Below are 22509 nucleotides of genomic sequence, written 5' to 3' on the forward strand. Positions count from 1 at the left end.
GAGAGGAGCTGTGGATATACAGTATATACAGAGCGTGTGACTACAGAGAGGAGCTGTGGATATATAGTATATACAGAGCGTGTGACTACAGAGAGGAGCTGAGGATATATAGTATATACAGAGTGTGCGACTACAGAGGGGAGCTGTGGATATGTAGTATATACAGAGCGTGTGACTACAGAGAGGAGCTGTGGATATATAGTATATACAGAGCGCGTAACTACAGAGAGGAGCTGTGATATATAGTATATATAGAGCGTGTGACTACAGAGAGGAGCTGTGGATATATAGTATATACAGAGCACGTAACTACAGAGAGGAGCTGTGATATATAGTATATACAGAGTGTGTGACTACAGAGAGGAGCTGTGGATATACAGTATATACAGAGCGTGTGACTACAGAGAGGAGCTGTGGATATATAGTATATACAGAGCGTGTGACTACTGAGAGGAGCTGTGAATATATAGTATATACACAGCGTGTAACTACAGAGAGGAGCTGTGGATATATAGTATATACAGAGTGTGACTACAGAGGAGCTGTGGATATAGTATATACAGAGCGCGTAACTACAGAGAGGAGCTGTGCATATATAGTATATACAGAGCGTGTGACTACAGAGAGGAGCTGTGGATATATAGTATATACAGGACGTGTGACTACAGAGAGGAGCTGTGCATATATAGTATATACAGAGCATATAACTACAGAGAGGAGCTGTGGATATATAGTATATACAGAGTGTGACTACAGAGAGGAGCTGTGGATATATAGTATATACAAAGCGCGTAACTACAGAGGAGCTGTGGATATATCCTTGATGGTTGGCGAGATGTTCTTTTCCTGAAATTCTCTGCCCGTTTTTCTCCACACATACCTGTGTGTCATCTTTCCACAGGACTTGTTTCCACAATGCTTCCGGCTTGTTTAGATGTTCTTTTGCACACATCTGACACTGGATTTTATGGTGAGGAAGCCGGAGAGGTTTTCTTCTGATGACTCTTCCATGATGGACATATTTGTGCAGGGTGTCCATTTTGGTGGAGTCGGTATAAAAATGGACCAACTCTGACACCTTCAATATATAATAAATTGGTGCAGTAGTTCAATGCTGGATGTAATGTAAATTATTTTATAAGAATTTGGGAAAGTTCTGAAATGTTCTATCAATCCTGATCTGAGGGTCTCGGCTTTCAGTTGAGATGAATCTGTGCTGCACTTTATGTACATGCTCAATAGTGACCAGTGCTGTGGAGTTGGAAGTCCGGGAAATTGAGTAGTGTGGGTCGGAGGTTTGGCTTACCCACTCCACAGCCCTGCTCCAGAGTCTGCTAAATCTTTGTGAAGGTGTTTTGTAGTCAAGGGAGGTTTTTTATTTGCCTCTCTAGCAATCCTACGAGCAGCTCTCACTGAAATTTTACTTGCTCTTCCAGTTCATATCTTGACCTCCACTGTTCCTGGTAACGGTCATTTGACCAGGGATTCACAAACTTTTACACGCCACTGTGTATACCCTGAAAACGTCATCTTGTCCCGCAAAAAAGGAAGCCTCCATGCAGCTCCATCAGCGGAAACATAAAAAAGTTACAGCTCAGAATAAAGCGATGCAAAAATATATTTTTCTGTAAAAAAAATTTTTTTGTATAAATGCGCCAAATTATGAAGCACACTATAAATGAGGTATCGTTGTAATCGTACTACACCTGCTGACGCTAATACCAGTGACAGCAGGAGCAGCTGATGGGGGTATTCATCAGCTGCCGCCTGCGCTATAAATAAATAAATGAAAAAACAATGTGGGTTCCCCTGTATTTTCTATAACCAGCCTGGCAAAACTCACAGCTGGGGGCTGCAACACTCAGCTGTCCGCTTCAGCAAGGCTGGTTATCAAGAATAGAGGAGTCCCCACGCTGTTTTTTTAATTTTTAATAATAATAATTAAAATATTTATTATTATTATTAAATAACTTAATAATTAAAAAAAAAATGTGAGGTCCCACTCATTTTTAACAACCAGCCTTGCTTAAAGCGGACAGCTGAGGGCTGGTATTTTCAGGCTGGTAAGGGGCCATGGATATTGATCCCCCCCAGCCTAAAAATAGCCGCCCGCAGCTGCCCAGATAAGACACATCTATTAGATACGACAATTCTGGTGCTTTGCCCCGCTCTTCCCACTTGCCCTGTAGCTGTGGCAGGTGGGTTCATATTTGTGGGGTTGATGTCACCTTTGTATTGTCAGGTGACATCAAGCCCACAGATTAGTAATGGAGAGGTGTCTATAAGACGCCTTTTCCTTACTAATCCTATAGTTATATGGTAAATAAAGACACAGCCAGAATAACGTCTTTTATTAGAAGTAAAACAAAACACACTTTTTCATTTTTATTTAAAACAAACCGTTACACTCACCTCGCCTATTCCACCAAAGCCCTCGTTTTCCTGTAATAAAACAAAAATAAAACACCAATATCCCTCACCTGTCCGTCGTTGTGTCCCACGCCGCTGTCTATGTCTTGGGGAGAAATAGTTTTCAACCTAGACGGTGCCAACATGTGACCGTCCAAGCTGAGAACCACCGGGGAATGAGCTGCTGTGAGCGGAGCGTTGGTGACTGGCGGTGACATCATCGAGGTTACCTCCGGTCACTGAGGCCTCGTTCCCAGCCGGGCTGAACTGCCGTGACCTCGGTGTCATCCCCGTTAGCACTGTGAGCATGACTTCAGAAGCACGGGTTGGGAATAACGTACTGGTCACTACGGCGTAGTGGTCACTGCAGCGTACTGGTCACTGCAGCGTACTGGTCACTGCAGCGTACTGGTCACTGCAGCGTACTGGTCACTGCAGCGTACTGGTCACTACAGCATACTGGTCACTACAGCGTACTGGTCACTACAGCGTACTGGTCACTGCAGCATACTGGTCACTGCAGCGTACTGGTCACTGCAGCGTACTGGTCACGGTCACTACGGCGTAGTGGTCACTGCAGCGTACTGGTCACTGCAGCGTACTGGTCACTGCAGCGTACTGGTCACTACAGCATACTGGTCACTACAGCGTACTGGTCACTACAGCGTACTGGTCACTGCAGCATACTGGTCACTGCAGCGTACTGGTCACTGCAGCGTACTGGTCACTGCAGCGTACTGGTCACTGCAGCGTACTGGTCACTGCAGCGTACTGGTCACTGCAGCGTACTGGTCACTGCAGCGTACTGGTCACTGCAGCGTACTGGTCACTGCAGCGTACTGGTCACGGTCACTACGGCGTAGTGGTCACTGCAGCGTACTGGTCACTGCAGCGTACTGGTCACTGCAGCGTACTGGTCACTACAGCATACTGGTCACTACAGCGTACTGGTCACTACAGCGTACTGGTCACTGCAGCATACTGGTCACTGCAGCGTACTGGTCACTGCAGCGTACTGGTCACTGCAGCGTACTGGTCACTGCAGCGTACTGGTCACTGCAGCGTACTGGTCACTGCAGCGTACTGGTCACTGCAGCGTACTGGTCACTACAGCATACTGGTCACTGCAGCGTACTGGTCACTACAACAGCAGTTTGCAATTTTCACTCGGCAACATTCATTGCTGCTTGTTTCTGGAAAATACCCATGGAGTCAGTCATCACTATACCTATAGGGGAGGGTCCTGGGCCCCCTAGTTGGTGCACACACCAGGTACGGTACCTATATTACTGTGTCTGCACCTAGTTAGGTGCTTGATATCACGCCTGTTGTATTTCATTTACTATTCTTCTTATTTTCATGGGCTGTTATCTTATTACTATTGAGTACTGCTGGGTACACCGGCTATGGGGGGTTTCACAGGTCCCTACGCTTACAGTGTATTGTGGTTTAGTTCTCCACCTCCCCTACCCTGTCCTTTGTGCCTACATATTGTTTTTAAAGGTATATTAATAAAAGTGATTTTTTATGGGATATAACTGTGTTCTTGTGGTGTTTTAGGATTTCTGTTGTTACAGTTGTCCCTATTACGTCCGTGACATACATATCTAGGAGGGTACACTATTTATATATATTATTTAGTATGATTTTCCCTATATGTATTATGTATGCCACAACTTTATGCTTTCATCACTATACCTGTAGATAAATTCCCCGGGGGGTCACTTGAGGGGGGATTCTGCTCTTCTAGCTATCAGGGGCTCTGTATATGGCGTCCGCACACTGTTCTAGGAAAATCTGCGCTCCTGGAGGCAAATAGCGCTCCGTCCCTCCCGAGTCTCTCCGTATGGCTAAGCAGTACTGTACAGCCACATACGGGGTATTGCCACATTCAGTAGAAATTGTGCGATAAATTTTGGTACCATTTTTACCCACTTCTTGTGTGAAAATGTGAAATCTTTGGCTAAAACAAAATTGTGGTGGTAAAATGTAAATTTTTTTTTCTTCACTGCCCAATGGTATAAAATTCGGAGACACACCCATGGTGTCAGTATGATCACTGCCCCCCTAGATGAATTCACTGAGAGGCTTACTTGGTAAAATGGGGTCACTTATGGGGGGTTCTGCTGTTCTGGCACCTCATGGGCTCTCCCAGTGGGTCACAGCACCTGAATACCATAACAGTAACATCTGTTGCTCCTTCCCTTCTGAGCTCTGCCATGCACCCAAACAGTGGTTTACCCCCACATATGGGGTATCCGCGTACTCAGGACAAATTGCGCAACAACTTTTGGGTTCAATTTCTCCTGTTACCCTTGGGAAAATAAAAAAAAATGGATCTGAAGTAAATTTTTTCTGAAAATGTGTTTTGGTTTTTTTTGTTTTTTTTTTTAAAAAACATTCCAAAAATTCCTGTGAAGCACCTGAAGGGTTAATAAACTTCTTGAATGCGGTTTTGAGCACCTTGATGGATGCAGTCTTATAATGGTGTCACTTTTGGTTATTTTCTTTCATCTAGACCCCTCAAAATGACTTCAAATGTGAAGTGGTCCCTACAAAAGAAAATGGTTTTGTAAATTTTGTTGTAAAAATGAGAAATTGCTGGTCAACTTTTAACCCTTATAACTGCCTAACAAAAAAAATTTGTTTCCAAAATTGTGCTGATGTAAAGTAGACATGTGGGAAATGTTACTTATTAAGTATTTTTTGTGAAATATCTGTGATTTAAGGGCTTGAAAATTCAAAGTTGGAAAATTGCGAAATTTTCAACATTTTCACCAAATTTCCATTATTTTTTTTTCACAAATAGACGCTAGTAATATCAAACAAATGTTACCACTGTCATGAAGTACAATATCTCACGAGAAAACAATGTCAGAATCACCGGGATCCGTTGAAGTGTTCCAGAGTTATAACCTCATAAAGGGACAGTGGTCAGAATTGTAAAAATTGGCCCGGTCATTAACGCGGAAACCACCCTTGGGGGGTAAAGGGGTTAATGTGTTTTCTTGAATTATTTTGCAATAAAGATTGTATCTTCAGACTAGCTTACCTAGAAATCATGGGGCCCCATAGCAGACGTTCTAATTGCCCCCTCCAACAACAAAAAAACGTTTACATTTGACCGGGTCACAGAAGAGCAGATTTCACAACTTTTCAGCCCTTATAAAGTAATTTTCCTCCAATTGAAGCCCCCAGATTGCCCCCATTAAGTATGATGCCAACCGTAGTGTCCCTCTGAATCACAGTATCATACTCATCCACAGTACCCTCCCTGCAAAGTGTGATACCCCAACTGTGATCGCCACACAGTCCTCCATGCAGCATAATGTGCCTCCATACAGTATAATGGCCCCCGCACCTCTCCACTGAGTATGATGGCCACAACATAACCATTCACACGGTATAATCATCCCCACTAGCCCTCCAAACAGCATACTGACCCGTATACTGCATTATTGACCCCACAAAAACCTTCACACTGTAAAATTGCTTCCATACAGTATAATGGCCCCCTCATAGAACCGACAAACAGTGTAACTGCCACTTCACATAGACCTACGGACAGTATAATGACCCCCATATAGTGCTGCAAATCGTTTACTGGGCCCCACATAGCCCTACATATGCAGTATGATAGACACCACTTAGGTCTATGTACATTATTATTATTATTACTATTATTATTATTATGAGCAGCATGGTGGTTAACACTGCAGCCTTGAGACGCTGGGGTCCTGGGTTTATATCCCATTAAGGACAACATCTGCCAGGAGTTTGTCTGCTCTCCCCGTGTTTGCATGGGTTTTCTCCGGGTTCTCTGGTTTCCTCCCACTCTCCAAAGACATACTGATAGGGAATCTAGATTGTGAACCCCGATGGGGACAGTTCCGATAATATCTGTAAAGCGCTGCAGAATTAATGGCGCTATATAAGTGAGTAAAATAAATAAATTATCGGCCCTGCATAGTCCTCCATACAGTATAATGGTCACTATATTCTGCTCCATACAGTATTATGGGCACCACATAGTCCGCCATGCAGTATTACAGGCACTATATAGTCCTCCATACAGTACTAATGGCACCACATAGTCCTCCATGCAGTATTATGGGCACCATATAGTCCTCCGTACAGTATTATGAGCACCACATAGTCCTGCATACAGTATTATGGGCACCACATAGTCCTCCATACAGTATTATGGGCACCACATAGTCCTCCATACAGTATTATGGGCACCACATAGTCCTCCATACAGTATTATGGGCACCACATAGTCCTCCATAAAGTATTATGAGCACCACATAGCCCTCCGTACAGTATTATGGGCACCGTATGGTCCTCCATTCATTATGTGTCCCATATAGTCCTCCATACAGTATTATGGACCCCACAGTAAAAATAAATACTCACCTCTCCCCATTTCCCCCCTACTCCAGTCTTCTGACCTTCTGCACGGCTCGGCACAGAGGTCGCTCTGTAGTGACATGATCAGAGGGTGCTGAGACATCGCAGAGCTCAGGCGCACATGGGAAATGATGGAGAAGGGAGCGTCAGCGGACGGCTCCTTCTCTCATCATTGTGTTGAACTGTATCTGCATCTCCATGTCCAGTGTGCTGATACATTACTCAACCTGGAGCAAGGAGTATAGTAATGACGCATCGGCTCAGATAATGAGCACCAGTGATTAGGGGGTGATTCTGTATGGACCCCATGGTATATGCACGCACATGAATATAGGGCAGTCACATTGGAGCCATGATGGCGGCATTACTGCATTATTGCTGCCATTATTCAGTGCTTGGCGTATAAACAGCAGAAATTCTCCACAACGGGAGAAACGTGGGGATCTGATTACTGCCCTATAGATTGTTCTGTTTGTGTCCAGATCAGGAGGATGAGGCAGAAATAGTCAGAAGGCTCTATAGAGATCTGATGCGGATCCCATGAATCTCTGCTGCGCGTACATGTGGCCTCCATTGTGCTGTAATATTGTGATATGGGAGGAAGTCAGTGATCGGTGCGGAGCAGTCATCGGGCGGTGCATGGCAGACATCGGGCGATGTGGGGCAGACACCGGGCGGTGGAGGGCAGACATCTTTCTGTGCGGGGCAGGCATCGGTCGGTGCGGGGCAGGCATCGGTCGGTGCGGGGCAGGCATCGGTCGGTGCGGGGCAGGCATCGGTCGGTGCGGGGCAGGCATCGGTCGGTGCGGGGCAGGCATCGGTCGGTGCGGGGCAGGCATCGGACGGTGCGGGGCAGGCATCGGTCGGTGCGGGGCAGGCATCGGTCGGTGCGGGGCAGGCATCGGGCGGGGTGCGGGGCAGTCATCGGGCGGGGCGCGGCGCACATTGGGCGATGCAGGGCGGACATCGGGCTCTGCACTCCATCCAGGTCCATCCATCCCCTTCCCAGTTTTCTCCAGGGTGGGTAGTGGACAGTAGGAGAGGATTTCTCTCTTTTATCCCCCACATCGGGTGTTGCCAGATTCTGCAGACCGCTCTTTCTGTACAGGGGACACAGCACCAGATATTTCATGTGCCTCCATACACATTGGTTTTATTCCTTTCCACTTTTATCAGTGCGGTGTTAATACTGAGTGGATGAGTCGGATATCGCAGAGCTAGTGCTGCTTCACTGATATGGCTGAATAGGTGCAGACCCCAGACGAGACCCCCAGATATGATAAATTGTCCTTATCTTTCTCTTTCTAGGACCTCAGAATTCTGCACAAAAAGAGGAGCCCAAAATCCAGAACAACAAATATGTGGAAGGTGAGAGACGGTGAAACAGCATGTGATCTCCATGCCATCATGTGTGGTGGTCGTCACGTCCTAATCCCCCTCCTGTCTATACACTTATATATTATACAGTCATGGCCAAAAGTGTTGTCACCCTTGAAATTGTTCCAGAAGATGATGTATTTCTCCCCGAACATAATTACAATTCCCTGTGTTTTGTTATACCCACGTTTATTTTCTTTGTGCATTAGAACAACACAAAAAAGAGGGAAAAAACTGAAATGAGACATCATTTCACACAAAACTCCCAAGATTGTCAAAATTGTTGGTACTTTTCCAGAATTGTGGGTAAGCAGCTTTGTTTCCAGCATGTAAGGCTTGTTCAGACTCGCCTGTGGCAAGTAACAGATACACCTGTTACTTGCCACAGGTGAGTCTGAACAAGCCTCACATGCGTCCTAGGTAATGGGTTTTCCAGCAGGACAGTGACCCCAAACATATTTCAAGAAGCACCCAGAAATGGATGGAAACAAAGCGCTGGAGAGTTCTGAAGTGTCAGCAATGAGTCCGGATCTAAATCCCATTGATCACATGTGGAGAGATCTTACAATTGCTGTTAGGAGAAGACGAAATATGAGACCGGGAGCAGATTGTAAGAATCGTCCAAGATCCTGGCTGAGAGGAGGAAGAAGCTTGTGGATGGTTACAGGAAGCGATATGATTGCAGTTTTTTATTCCAAAGGATGCAACCAAATATTAAGGAGGGCGCCAACAATATTGTTCTGCCTATTTTGAGGGTTTTGTGTGAATTTCTGTTCAATTTGTCTTATTTTGTTTTTTGTGTTGTTCCAATACACATAAAGGAAATAAACCTGAGTATAAGAAAACATGGGGAATTGTGATAATTGTCTGGGTGAAATGCTAAATTTTCTGGAACAATTTCAAGGGTGCCAACACTTTCGACCACGACCGTACATAACCTTCAAGATCTCCATTCCATGGTATGTGGTGATCAGAACAACTTAATCTTAATCCCCCTCATGTGTATACAATAGATATAATATATACCCTCTAGACATCGTGCTGCATAATATACAGTGTTGTGCAAATATTTTAGGCAGGTGTGGAAAATAATTCAAGGTAAGAAGCTTCATATATAGACCTCATTCCAAACATCTTGGAGATCTTCCCCCAGATCTTCTGTGTATGAGGCTTGTGAGGATCCTTCTGTCTCTTCATGTGATCCCAGGCAGACTGGATGATGGGAGATCTGGGCTCCGGGGCCGGATCATCACTCAGGATTCCTCGTTATTACTTGTGAAGAAACCAGATTGTATCTTAATTTCCCAGACAACCATGTTTTTGCAAACCAAAAGAACTGGCTTTTTATCTGTATATTGGCTTGTGAATGTAAGTGTTTATGTCTGGTGGGTCAAGAGGACAGACTTGCCCACTGATATACTATCTAACATACTGTGTAAGTCTGTAAGGCCATGTGCACACGTTCAGTATTTTTCGCGTTTTTTCGCTATAAAAACGTGATAAAAACGCGAAAAAAACGCTAACATATGCCTCCCATTATTTTCAGTGTATTCCGCATTTTTTGTGCAAATGTTGCATTTTTTTCCGCAAAAAAATCGCATCGCGGAAAAAAAAGCAACATGTTCATTAAAATGCGGAATTGCAGGGGATTCCGCACACCTAGGGGTCCATTGATCTGCTTACTTCCCGCACGGGGCTGTGCCCACCATGCGGAAAGTAAGCAGATTATGTGCGGTTGGTACCCAGGGTGGAGGAGAGGAGACTTTCCTCCACGCACTGGGCACCATATAATTGGTCAAAAAAAAAGAATTAAAATAAAAAATAGTCATATACTCACCTTCGATGTCCCCGGAGTGTTCCCGCCTCTCCGCTGCATGCTGCCGCTTCGGTTTCTATAGCTGGTGTGTGTGAAGGACCTGCGATGACGTCACTGTGACCAACCTGTCAGTCAGTTTTCCAAGCGATGCTACAGATCGCTTGGAAAACTCTAGCATTCTGCAAGCTAATTACGCTTGCAGAATGCTAAAAAAACGGAAAAAAAACGCAAAGAGAAAATGCGGATTTCTTGCAGAAAATTTCCGGTTTTCTTCAGGAAATTTCTGCAAGAAATCCGGACGTGTGCACATACCCTAATAGTGACTGTACATTGAGTGGGTTAAGCTTTGTTTATTGATGTGTGCTTATATGCTAATAGTGCTACTTAATCCCATCACCATTGTTTACCTTATCTTGATGATGGACTGGGAGACCCTGGGTGATTCTGGGAGTGGCTTGCATGCCTTGGGTATAGAAAGACCAGAGATCACATCCTGGGAGACTGAAGTAAGGGTACCGTCACACTAAGCGACGCTGCAGCGATAGCGACAGCAATGCCGATCGCTGCAGCGTCGCTGTGTGGTCGCTGGAGAGCTGTCACACAGACCGCTCTCCAGCGACCAGCGATGCCGAGGTCCCCGGGTAACCAGGGTAAACATCGGGTTGCTAAGCGCAGGGCCGCGCTTAGTAACCCGATGTTTACCCTGGTTACCAGCGTAAAAGTTAAAAAAACAAACAGTACATGCTCACCTGCGCGTCCCCCAGCCTCTGCATCCTGACACTGACTGAGCTCCGGCCCTAACAGCAGAGCGGTGACGTCACCGCTGTTGCTTTCACTTTCAGTTTAGGGCCGGCGCTTTAGTGTCAGGAAGCAGAGGCTGGGGGACGCGCAGGTGAGTATGTACTGTTTGTTTTTTTAACTTTTACGCTGGTAACCAGGGTAAACATCGGGTTACTAAGCGCGGCCCTGCGCTTAGTAACCCGATGTTTACCCTGGTTACCAGTGTAAAATATCGCTGGTATCGTCGCTTTTGCTGTCAAACACGGCGATACACGGCGACCTAGCGACCAAATAATGTGCAGACCTTCTAGCAGCGACCAGCAATTTCACAGCGGGATCCAGATCGCTGCTGCGTGTCAAATACAGCGATATCGCCATCCAGGTCGCTGCAACGTCACGGATTGCTGGCGATATCGCCTAGTGTGACGGTACCTTTACACAGAGCTACCAGCCAGACATTCTGCAAACCACCCAACAGACAAGAGAAAGGACTGCAGCCAATTCATCATGGCCCCATCACGAGGGACACTGATCTAGGATTCTATAGGAAACAACCCAGGGCTTTTCGGCTCCGGTTGGGGGTCCCCTAAATAATGATGACCGGGAGCTGGTCACTGAAGATCAAGGAAGAAATACTGATTGTTCTTCAGCTTTGTATGAACCATATACAGTGGGGCAAAAAAGTATTTAGTCGTTCAGCAATAGTGCAAGTTCCACCACTTAAAAAGATGAGAGGCGTCTACCTATGATGTAAATTACAGACGCCTCTCATCTTTTTAAGTGGTGGAACTTGCACTATTGCTGACTGACTAAATACTTTTTTGCCCCACTGTATATATAGTATATACAGAGCGTGTGACTACAGAGAGGAGCTGTGGATATATAGTATATACAGAGCGTGCGACTACAGAGGGGAGCTGTGGATATATAGTATATACAGAGCGTGTGACTACAGAGAAGAGCTGTGGATATATAGTATATACAGGGCGTGTGACTACAGAGAGGAGCTGTGGATATATAGTATATACAGAGCGTGTGACTACAGAGAGGAGCTGTGGATATATAGTATATACAGAGTGTGACTACAGAGAGGATCTGTGGATATATAGTATATACAGAGCGTGTGACTACAGAGAGGAGCTGTGGATATATAGTATATACAGAGCGTGCGACTACAGAGAGGAGCTGAGGATATATAGTATATACAGAGCGTGTGACTACAGAGAAGAGCTGTGGATATATAGTATATACAGGGCGTGTGACTACAGAGAGGAGCTGTGGATATATAGTATATACAGAGCGTGTGACTACAGAGAGGAGCTGTGGATATATAGTATATACAGAGTGTGACTACAGAGAGGATCTGTGGATATATAGTATATACAGAGCGTGTAACTACAGAGAGGAGCTGTGGATATATAGTATATACAGAGTGTGACTACAGAGAGGAGCTGTGATATATAGTATATACAGAGTGTGTGACTACAGAGAGGAGCTGTGGATATATAGTATATATAGAGCATGTGACTACAGAGGGGAGCTGTGGATATATAGTATATACAGAGCGTGTGACTACAGAGAGGAGCTGTGGATATACAGTATATACAGAGCGTGTGAATACAGAGAGGAGCTGTGGATATACACTCACTGGCCACTTTATTAGGTACACCTGTCCAACTTCTTGTTAACACTTAATTTCTAATCAGCCAATCACATGGCGGCAACTCAGTGCATTTAGGCATGTAGACATGGTCAAGACAATCTCCTGCAGTTCAAACCGAGCATCAGTATGGGGAAGAAAGGTGATTTGAGTGCCTTTGAACGTGGCATGGTTGTTGGTGCCAGAAGGGCTGGTCTGAGTATTTCAGAAACTGCTGATCTACTGGGATTTTCACGCACAACCATCTCTAGGGTTTACAGAGAATGGTCCGAAAAAGAAAAAAAATCCAGTGAGCGGCAGTTCTGTGGGCGGAAATGCCTTGTTGATGCCAGAGGTCAGAGGAGAATGGGCAGACTGGTTCGAGCTGATAGAAAGGCAACAGTGACTCAAATCGCCACCCGTTACAACCAAGGTAGGCCTAAGAGCATCTCTGAACGCACAGTGCGTCGAACTTTGAGGCAGATGGGCTACAGCAGCAGAAGACCACACCGGGTACCACTCCTTTCAGCTAAGAACAGGAAACTGAGGCTACAATTTGTACAAGCTCATCGAAATTGGACAGTAGAAGATTGGAAAAACGTTGCTTGGTCTGATGAGTCTCGATTTCTGCTGCGACATTCGGATGGTAGGGTCAGAATTTGGCGTAAACAACATGAAAGCATGGATCCATCCTGCCTTGTATGGAGCATCTTTGGGATGTGCAGCCGACAAATCTGCGGCAACTGTGTGATGCCATCATGTCAATATGGACCAAAATCTCTGAGGAATGCTTCCAGCACCTTGTTGAATCTATGCCACGAAGAATTGAGGCAGTTCTGAAGGCAAAAGGGGGTCCAACCCGTTACTAGCATGGTGTACCTAATAAAGTGGCCGGTGAGTGTATAGTATATACAGAGCGTGCGACTACAGAGGGGAGCTGTGGATATATAGTATATACAGAGCGTGTGACTACAGAGAGGAGCTGTGGATATATAGTATATAGAGCGTGCGACTACAGAGGGGAGCTGTGGATATATAGTATATACAGAGCGTGTGACTACAGAGGAGCTGTGGATATATAGTATATACACAGCGTGTAACTACAGAGAGGAGCTGTGGATATATAGTATATACAGAGCGTGTGACTACAGAGAGGAGCTGTGGATATATAGTATATACAGAGTGTGACTACAGAGAGGAGCTGTGGATATATAGTATATACAGAGCGTGTGACTACAGAGAGGAGCTGTGGATATACAGTATATACAGAGCGTGTGACTACAGAGAGGAGCTGTGGATATATAGTATATACAGAGCGTGTGACTACAGAGAGGAGCTGTGGATATATAGTATATACAGAGTGTGACTACAGAGAGGATCTGTGGATATATAGTATATACAGAGCGTGTAACTACAGAGAGGAGCTGTGGATATATAGTATATACAGAGTGTGTGACTACAGAGAGGAGCTGTGGATATATAGTATATACAGAGCGTGTGACTACAGAGAGGAGCTGTGGATATACAGTATATACAGAGCGTGTGACTACAGAGAGGAGCTGTGGATATATAGTATATACAGAGCGTGTGACTACAGAGAGGAGCTGAGGATATATAGTATATACAGAGTGTGCGACTACAGAGGGGAGCTGTGGATATGTAGTATATACAGAGCGTGTGACTACAGAGAGGAGCTGTGGATATATAGTATATACAGAGCGCGTAACTACAGAGAGGAGCTGTGATATATAGTATATATAGAGCGTGTGACTACAGAGAGGAGCTGTGGATATATAGTATATACAGAGCACGTAACTACAGAGAGGAGCTGTGATATATAGTATATACAGAGTGTGTGACTACAGAGAGGAGCTGTGGATATACAGTATATACAGAGCGTGTGACTACAGAGAGGAGCTGTGGATATATAGTATATACAGAGCGTGTGACTACTGAGAGGAGCTGTGAATATATAGTATATACACAGCGTGTAACTACAGAGAGGAGCTGTGGATATATAGTATATACAGAGTGTGACTACAGAGGAGCTGTGGATATAGTATATACAGAGCGCGTAACTACAGAGAGGAGCTGTGCATATATAGTATATACAGAGCGTGTGACTACAGAGAGGAGCTGTGGATATATAGTATATACAGGACGTGTGACTACAGAGAGGAGCTGTGCATATATAGTATATACAGAGCATATAACTACAGAGAGGAGCTGTGGATATATAGTATATACAGAGTGTGACTACAGAGAGGAGCTGTGGATATATAGTATATACAAAGCGCGTAACTACAGAGGAGCTGTGGATATATAGTATATACAGAGCGTGTGACTACACAGAGGAGCTGTGGATATATAGTATATACAGAGCATGCGACTTCAGAGGGGAGCTGTGGATATATAGTATATACAGAGCGTGCGACTACAGAGAGGAGCTGTGGATATATAGTATATACAGAGCGTGCGACTACAGAGAGGAGCTGTGGATATATAGTATATACAGGGCGTGTGACTACAGAGAGGAGCTGTGGATACATAGTATATACAGAGCGTGTGACTACAGAGAGGAGCTGTGGATATATAGTATATACAGAGTGTGACTACAGAGAGGAGCTGTGGATATATAGTATATACAGAGTGTGACTACAGACGGGATCTGTGGATATATAGTATATACAGAGCGTGTAACTACAGAGAGGAGCTGTGGATATATAGTATATACAGAGTGTGACTACAGAGAGGAGCTGTGGATATATAGTATATACAGACAGTGTGACTACAGAGAGGAGCTGTGGATATATAGTATATACAGAGCGTGTGACTACAGAGAGGAGCTGTGGATATATAGTATATACAGAGAGGAGCTGTGGATATATAGTATATACAGACAGTGTGACTACTGAGAGGAGCTGTGAATATATAGTATATACACAGCGTGTAACTACAGAGAGGAGCTGTGGATATATAGTATATACAGAGTGTGACTACAGAGGAGCTGTGGATATAGTATATACAGAGCGCGTAACTACAGAGAGGAGCTGTGCATATATAGTATAAACAGAGCGTGTGACTACAGAGAGGAGCTGTGGATATATAGTATATACAGGACGTGTGACTACAGAGAGGAGCTGTGCATATATAGTATATACAGAGCATATAACTACAGAGAGGAGCTGTGGATATATAGTATATACAGAGTGTGACTACAGAGGAGCTGTGGATATATAGTATATACAAAGCGCGTAACTACAGAGGAGCTGTGGATATATAGTATATACAGAGCGTGTGACTACACAGAGGAGCTGTGGATATATAGTATATACAGAGCATGCGACTTCAGAGGGGAGCTGTGGATATATAGTATATACAGAGCGTGCGACTACAGAGAGGAGCTGTGGATATATAGTATATACAGAGCGTGCGACTACAGAGAGGAGCTGTGGATATATAGTATATACAGGGCGTGTGACTACAGAGAGGAGCTGTGGATACATAGTATATACAGAGCGTGTGACTACAGAGAGGAGCTGTGGATATATAGTATATACAGAGTGTGACTACAGAGAGGAGCTGTGGATATATAGTATATACAGAGTGTGACTACAGACGGGATCTGTGGATATATAGTATATACAGAGCGTGTAACTACAGAGAGGAGCTGTGGATATATAGTATATACAGAGTGTGACTACAGAGAGGAGCTGTGGATATATAGTATATACAGACAGTGTGACTACAGAGAGGAGCTGTGGATATATAGTATATACAGAGCGTGTGACTACAGAGAGGAGCTGTGGATATATAGTATATACAGAGAGGAGCTGTGGATATATAGTATATACAGAGTGTGACTACAGAGAGGAGCTGTGGATATGTAGTATATACAGAGCGTGTGACTACAGAGAGGAGCTGTGGATATATAGTATATACAGATCGTGTGACTACAGAGGAGCTGTGGATATATAGTATATACAGAGCGTGTGACTACAGAGGAGCTGTGGATATATAGTATATGCAGAGCGTGTGACTACAGAGAGGAGCTGTGGATATATAGTATATACAGAGTGTGACTACAGAGAGGAGCTGTGGATATATAGTATATACAGAGCGTGTGACTACAGAGAGGGGCTGTGGATATATAGTATATACAGATCGTGTGACTACAGAGGAGCTGTGGATATATAGTATATACAGAGCGTGTGACTACAGAGGAGCTGTGGATATATAGTATATACAGAGCGTGTGACTACAGAGAGGAGCTGTGGATATATAGTATATACAGAGCGTGTGACTACAGAGAGGAGCTGTGGATATATAGTATATACAGAGTGTGTGACTACAGAGAGGAGCTGTGGATATATAGTATATACAGAGCGTGTGACTACAGAGAGGAGCTGTGAATGTATAGTATATACAGAGCGTGTAACTACAGAGAGGAGCTGTGGATATATAGTATATATAGAGTGACTACAGAGGAGCTGTGGATATATAGTATATACAGAGTGCGACTACAGACGGGATCTGTGGATATATAGTATATACAGAGCGTGTGACTACAGAGAGGAGCTGTGGATATATAGTATATACAGAGTGTGACTACAGAGAGGAGCTGTGGATATATAGTGTATACTGAGCATGTGACTACAGAGAGGAGCTGTGGATATATAGTATATACAGAGCGTGTGACTACAGAGAGGAGCTGTAGAGAGCAGCTGCAAAAATGCCTTCTTGTGATCATTCTAACCCCACGGGGTGTGATTTTGCGTGGAGCCCCAGATCGAGGGAGATTATGAGTGGTCTTGAATGTCTTCCATTTTCTAATTATTGCTCCCACTGTTGATTTCTTCACTCCAAGCTGGTTGGCTATTGCAGATTCAGTCTTCCCAGCCTGGTGCAGGGCTACAATTTTGTTTCTGGTGTCCTTTGACAGCTCTTTGGTCTTCACCATAGTGGAGTTTGGAGTCAGACTGTTTGAGGGTGTGCACAGGTGTCTTTTTATACTGATAACAAGTATAAACAGGTGCCATTACTACAGGTAATGAGTGGAGGACAGAGGAGACTCTTAAAGAAGAAGTTACAGGTCTGTGAGAGCCAGAAATCTTGATTGTTTGTTTCCGACCAAATACTTATTTTCCACCAGTATATGCAAATAAAATGATAAAAAAAACAGACAATGTGATTTTCTGGATTTTTTTTTCTCAGTTTGTCTCCCATAGTTGAGGTCTACCTATGATGTAAATTACAGACGCCTCTCATCTTTTTAAGTGGTGGAACTTGCACTATTGCTGACTGACTAAATACTTTTTTGCCCCACTGTATATATAGTATATACAGAGCGTGTGACTACAGAGAGGAGCTGTGGATATATAGTATATACAGAGTGTGACTACAGAGAGGAGCTGTGGATATATAGTATATACAGAGCGTGTGACTAGAGAGGGGCTGTGGATATATAGTATATACAGTGTGTGACTAGAGAGAGGAGCTGTGGATATATAGTATATACAGAGTGTGACTACAGAGAGGAGCTGTGGATATATAGTATATACAGAGTGTGACTACAGAGAGGAGCTGTGGATATATAGTGTATACTGAGCATGTGACTACAGAGAGGAGCTGTGGATATATAGTATATACAGAGCGTGTGACTACAGAGAGGAGCTGTGGATATATAGTATATACAGAGCGTGACTACAGAGAGGAGCTGTGGATATATAGTATATACAGAGCGTGTGACTACAGAGAGGAGCTGTGGATATACAGTATATACAGAGCGTGTGACTACAGAGACGCTGTGGATATATAGTATATACAGAGCGTGTGACTACAGAGAGGAGCTGTGGATATATAGTATATACAGAGTGTGACTACAGAGAGGAGCTGTGGATATATAGTATATACAGAGCGTGTAACTACAGAGAGGAGCTGTGGATATATAGTATATACAGAGTGTGACTACAGAGAGGAGCTGTGGATATATAGTATATACAGATTGTGACTACAGAGAGGAGCTGTGGATATATAGTATATACAGAGTGTGACTACAGAGAGGAGCTGTGGATATATAGTATACACAGAGCGCGTAACTACAGAGAGGAGCTGTGATATATAGTATATATAGAGCGTGTGACTACAGAGAGGAGCTGTGGATATATAATATATACAGAGCACGTAACTACAGAGAGGAGCTGTGATATATAGTATATACAGAGTGTGTGACTACAGAGAGGAGCTGTGGATATACAGTATATACAGAGCGTGTGACTACAGAGAAGAGCTGTGGATATATAGTATATACAGAGCGTGTGACTACTGAGAGGAGCTGTGGATATATAGTATATACAGGGCGTGTGACTACAGAGAGGAGCTGTGAATGTATAGTATATACAGAGCGTGTAACTACAGAGAGGAGCTGTGGATATATAGTATATATAGAGTGACTACAGAGGAGCTGTGGATATATAGTATATACAGAGTGCGACTACAGACGGGATCTGTGGATATATAGTATATACAGAGCGTGTGACTACAGAGAGGAGCTGTGGATATATAGTATATACAGAGTGTGACTACAGAGAGGAGCTGTGGATATATAGTATACACAGAGCGCGTAACTACAGAGAGGAGCTGTGATATATAGTATATATAGAGCGTGTGACTACAGAGAGGAGCTGTGGATATATAATATATACAGAGCACGTAACTACAGAGAGGAGCTGTGATATATAGTATATACAGAGTGTGTGACTACAGAGAGGAGCTGTGGATATACAGTATATACAGAGCGTGTGACTACAGAGAAGAGCTGTGGATATATAGTATATACAGAGCGTGTGACTACTGAGAGGAGCTGTGGATATATAGTATATACAGGGCGTGTGACTACAGAGAGGAGCTGTGCGTATATAGTATATACGGAGCGTGTGACTACAGAGAGGAGCTGTGGATATATAGTATATACAGGGCGTGTGACTACAGAGAGGAGCTGTGCATATATAGTATATACATAGCGTGTGACTACAGAGGAGCTGTGGATATATAGTATATACAGAGCATATAACTACAGAGAGGAGCTGTGGATATATAGTATATACAGAGTGTGACTACAGAGAGGAGCTGTGGATATATAGTATATACAGAGCGCGTAACTACAGAGAGGAGCTGTGGATATATAGTATATACAGAGCGCGTAACTACAGAGAGGAGCTGTGATATATAGTATATACAGAGTGTGTGACTACAGAGAGGAGCTGTGGATATATAGTATATATAGAGCATGTGACTACAGAGAGGAGCTGTGGATATATAGTATATACAAAGCGCGTAACTACAGAGGAGCTGTGATATATAGTATATACAGAGTGTGTGACTACAGAGAGGAGCTGTGGATATATAGTATATACAGAGCGCGTAACTACAGAGGAGCTGTGATATATAGTATATACAGAGTGTGTGACTACAGAGAGGAGCTGTGGATATATAGTATATACAGAGTGTGACTACAGAGAGGAGCTGTGGATATACAGTATATACAGAGCGTGTGACTACAGAGAGGAGCTGTGGATATATAGTATATACAGAGCGCGTGACTACAGAGAGGAGCTGTGGATATATAGTATATACAGGGCGTGTAACTACAAAGAGGAGCTGTGGATATATTGTATATACAGAGCGTGTGACTACAGAGAGGAGCTGTGGATATATAGTATATACAGAGCGTGTGACTACAGAGAGGAGCTGTGGATATACAGTATATACAGAGCGTGTGACTACAGAGAGGAGCTGTGGATATATAGTATATACAGAGCGTGTGACTACAGAGAGGAGCTGTGGATATATAGTATATACAGAGCGCGTGACTACAGAGGAGCTGTGGATATATAGTATATACAGAGCATATAACTACAGAGAGGAGCTGTGGATATATAGTATATACAGAGTGTGACTACAGAGAGGAGCTGTGGATATATAGTATATACATAGCGTGTGACTACAGAGAGGAGCTGTGGATATATAGTATATACATAGCGTGTGACTACAGAGGAGCTGTGGATATATAGTATATACAGAGCATATAACTACAGAGAGGAGCTGTGGATATATAGTATATACAGAGTGTGACTACAGAGAGGAGCTGTGGATATATAGTATATACAGAGCGCGTAACTACAGAGAGGAGCTGTGGATATATAGTATATACAGAGCGCGTAACTACAGAGAGGAGCTGTGATATATAGTATATACAGAGTGTGTGACTACAGAGAGGAGCTGTGGATATATAGTATATATAGAGCGTGTGACTACAGAGAGGAGCTGTGGATATATAGTATATACAAAGCGCGTAACTACAGAGGAGCTGTGATATATAGTATATACAGAGTGTGTGACTACAGAGAGGAGCTGTGGATATATAGTATATACAGAGCGCGTAACTACAGAGGAGCTGTGATATATAGTATATACAGAGCGTGTGACTACAGAGAGGAGCTGTGGATATATAGTATATACAGAGTGTGACTACAGAGAGGAGCTGTGGATATACAGTATATACAGAGCGTGTAACTACAGAGAGGAGCTGTGGATATATAGTATATACAGAGTGACTACAGAGAGGAGCTGTGGATATACAGTTGTGCTCAAAAGTTTACATACCCCGGCAGAATCTTTGCTTTCTTGGCTTTTTTTTTCAGAGAATATGAATATCTTCAAAACTTTTTCTCCACTCATGTTCAGTGGTCGGGTGAAGCCATTTATTGTCAGACTACTGTGTTTTCTCTTTGTAAAGCCTAAGTCACACTAAACGACTTACCAACGATCACGACCAGCGATACGACCTGGCCGTGATCGTTGGTAAGTCGTTGTGTGGTCGCTGGGGAGCTGTCACACAGACAGCTCTCTCCAGCGACCAACGATCAGGGGAACGACTTCGGCATCGTTGAAACTGTCTTCAACGATGCCGAAGTCCCCCTGCAGCACCCGGGTAACCAGGGTAAACATCGGGTTACTAAGCGCAGGGCCGCACTTAGTAACCCGATATTTACCCTGGTTACCCTGGTCAGCGCCGGCAGTAACAGCTGTGACGTCACCGCTGTGCTCTGCTTTACGGCCGGCGCTGACAGTCAGTGCAGGGAAGCTCTCGGCAGCAGCGCAGCATTACCAGCTCTCCTGCCGAAAGCAGTTTTAACCCTGTGGATGCCGGGGGACGTGACAGACATCAGAATGTGAGTATGTACTGTTTTTTTTTTTAACTTTTACAATGGTAACCAGGGTAAATATCGGGTTACTAAGCGCGGCCCTGCGCTTAGTAACCCGATATTTACCCTGGTTACAAGTGAACACATCACTGGATCGGCGTCACACGCCGATCCAGCGATGACAGCGGGTGATCAGCGACCAAAAAATGGTCCTGATCATTCCCCAATGACCAACGATCTCCCAGCAGGGGCCTGATCATTGGTCGCTGTCACACATAACGAGATCGTTAGCGGGATCGTTGCTACGTCACCAAAAGCGTGATGTTGCAACGATATCGTTAACGATATCGTTATGTGTGACTCAGCCTTAAGTCATAATGACAACCCAAAACATCCAAATGACCCTGATGAAAAGTTCACATCCCCTGGTGATTTTGGCCTGATAACATGCACAGAAGTTGAGACAAATGGGTGTGAATGGCTACTAAAGGTAACATCCTCACCTGTGACCTGTTTGCTTGTAATCAGTGTGTGCATAAAAGCTGAGTGAGTTTCTGGGATCCAGACAGACTCTTGCATCTTTCATCCAGCCACTGATGTTTCTGGATTGTGAGTCATGGGGAAAGCAAAAGAATTGTCCACGGATCTACGGGGAAAGGTAGTTGAACTGTATAAAAGCAGTTTGAGCGCTGCTGACTGGCATTATCAATTTCTTGGATATCTTTTTGTGTCCCTTTCCTGTTTTATCCCTACACAACTTTTCTCACAGTACAGTGTCCCCACACAATCCATCCACGCAGTATTATCACCCCTACACAGCCCTCTGTTCTGTACAGTATAATCACCCCTTCACACAGTGTAATACACTGTTC

General features: G+C 44.1%; 1 protein-coding gene across 5 annotated transcripts in view; it reads left to right on the top strand.

The window, feature by feature from the left end:
* The window catches only part of LOC143814910 (uncharacterized), a 75858-nt gene that overhangs the window by 44624 nt on the left and 8725 nt on the right, over positions 1–22509 (top strand). For 3 of the 5 annotated variants that reach the window (XM_077293593.1, XM_077293594.1, XM_077293591.1), the window contains one exon: positions 8151–8187. The exons of the other annotated variants lie outside the window; for them this stretch is intronic. In XM_077293593.1, the coding sequence (XP_077149708.1) occupies positions 8151–8187 (37 nt within the window). The remainder of the gene's footprint in view (positions 1–8150; positions 8188–22509) is intronic. 5 annotated transcript variants of the gene reach the window in all.

This window comes from Ranitomeya variabilis, chromosome 3, assembly GCF_051348905.1.
Source record: "Ranitomeya variabilis isolate aRanVar5 chromosome 3, aRanVar5.hap1, whole genome shotgun sequence".
Taxonomy (NCBI): Eukaryota; Metazoa; Chordata; class Amphibia; order Anura; family Dendrobatidae; genus Ranitomeya; species Ranitomeya variabilis.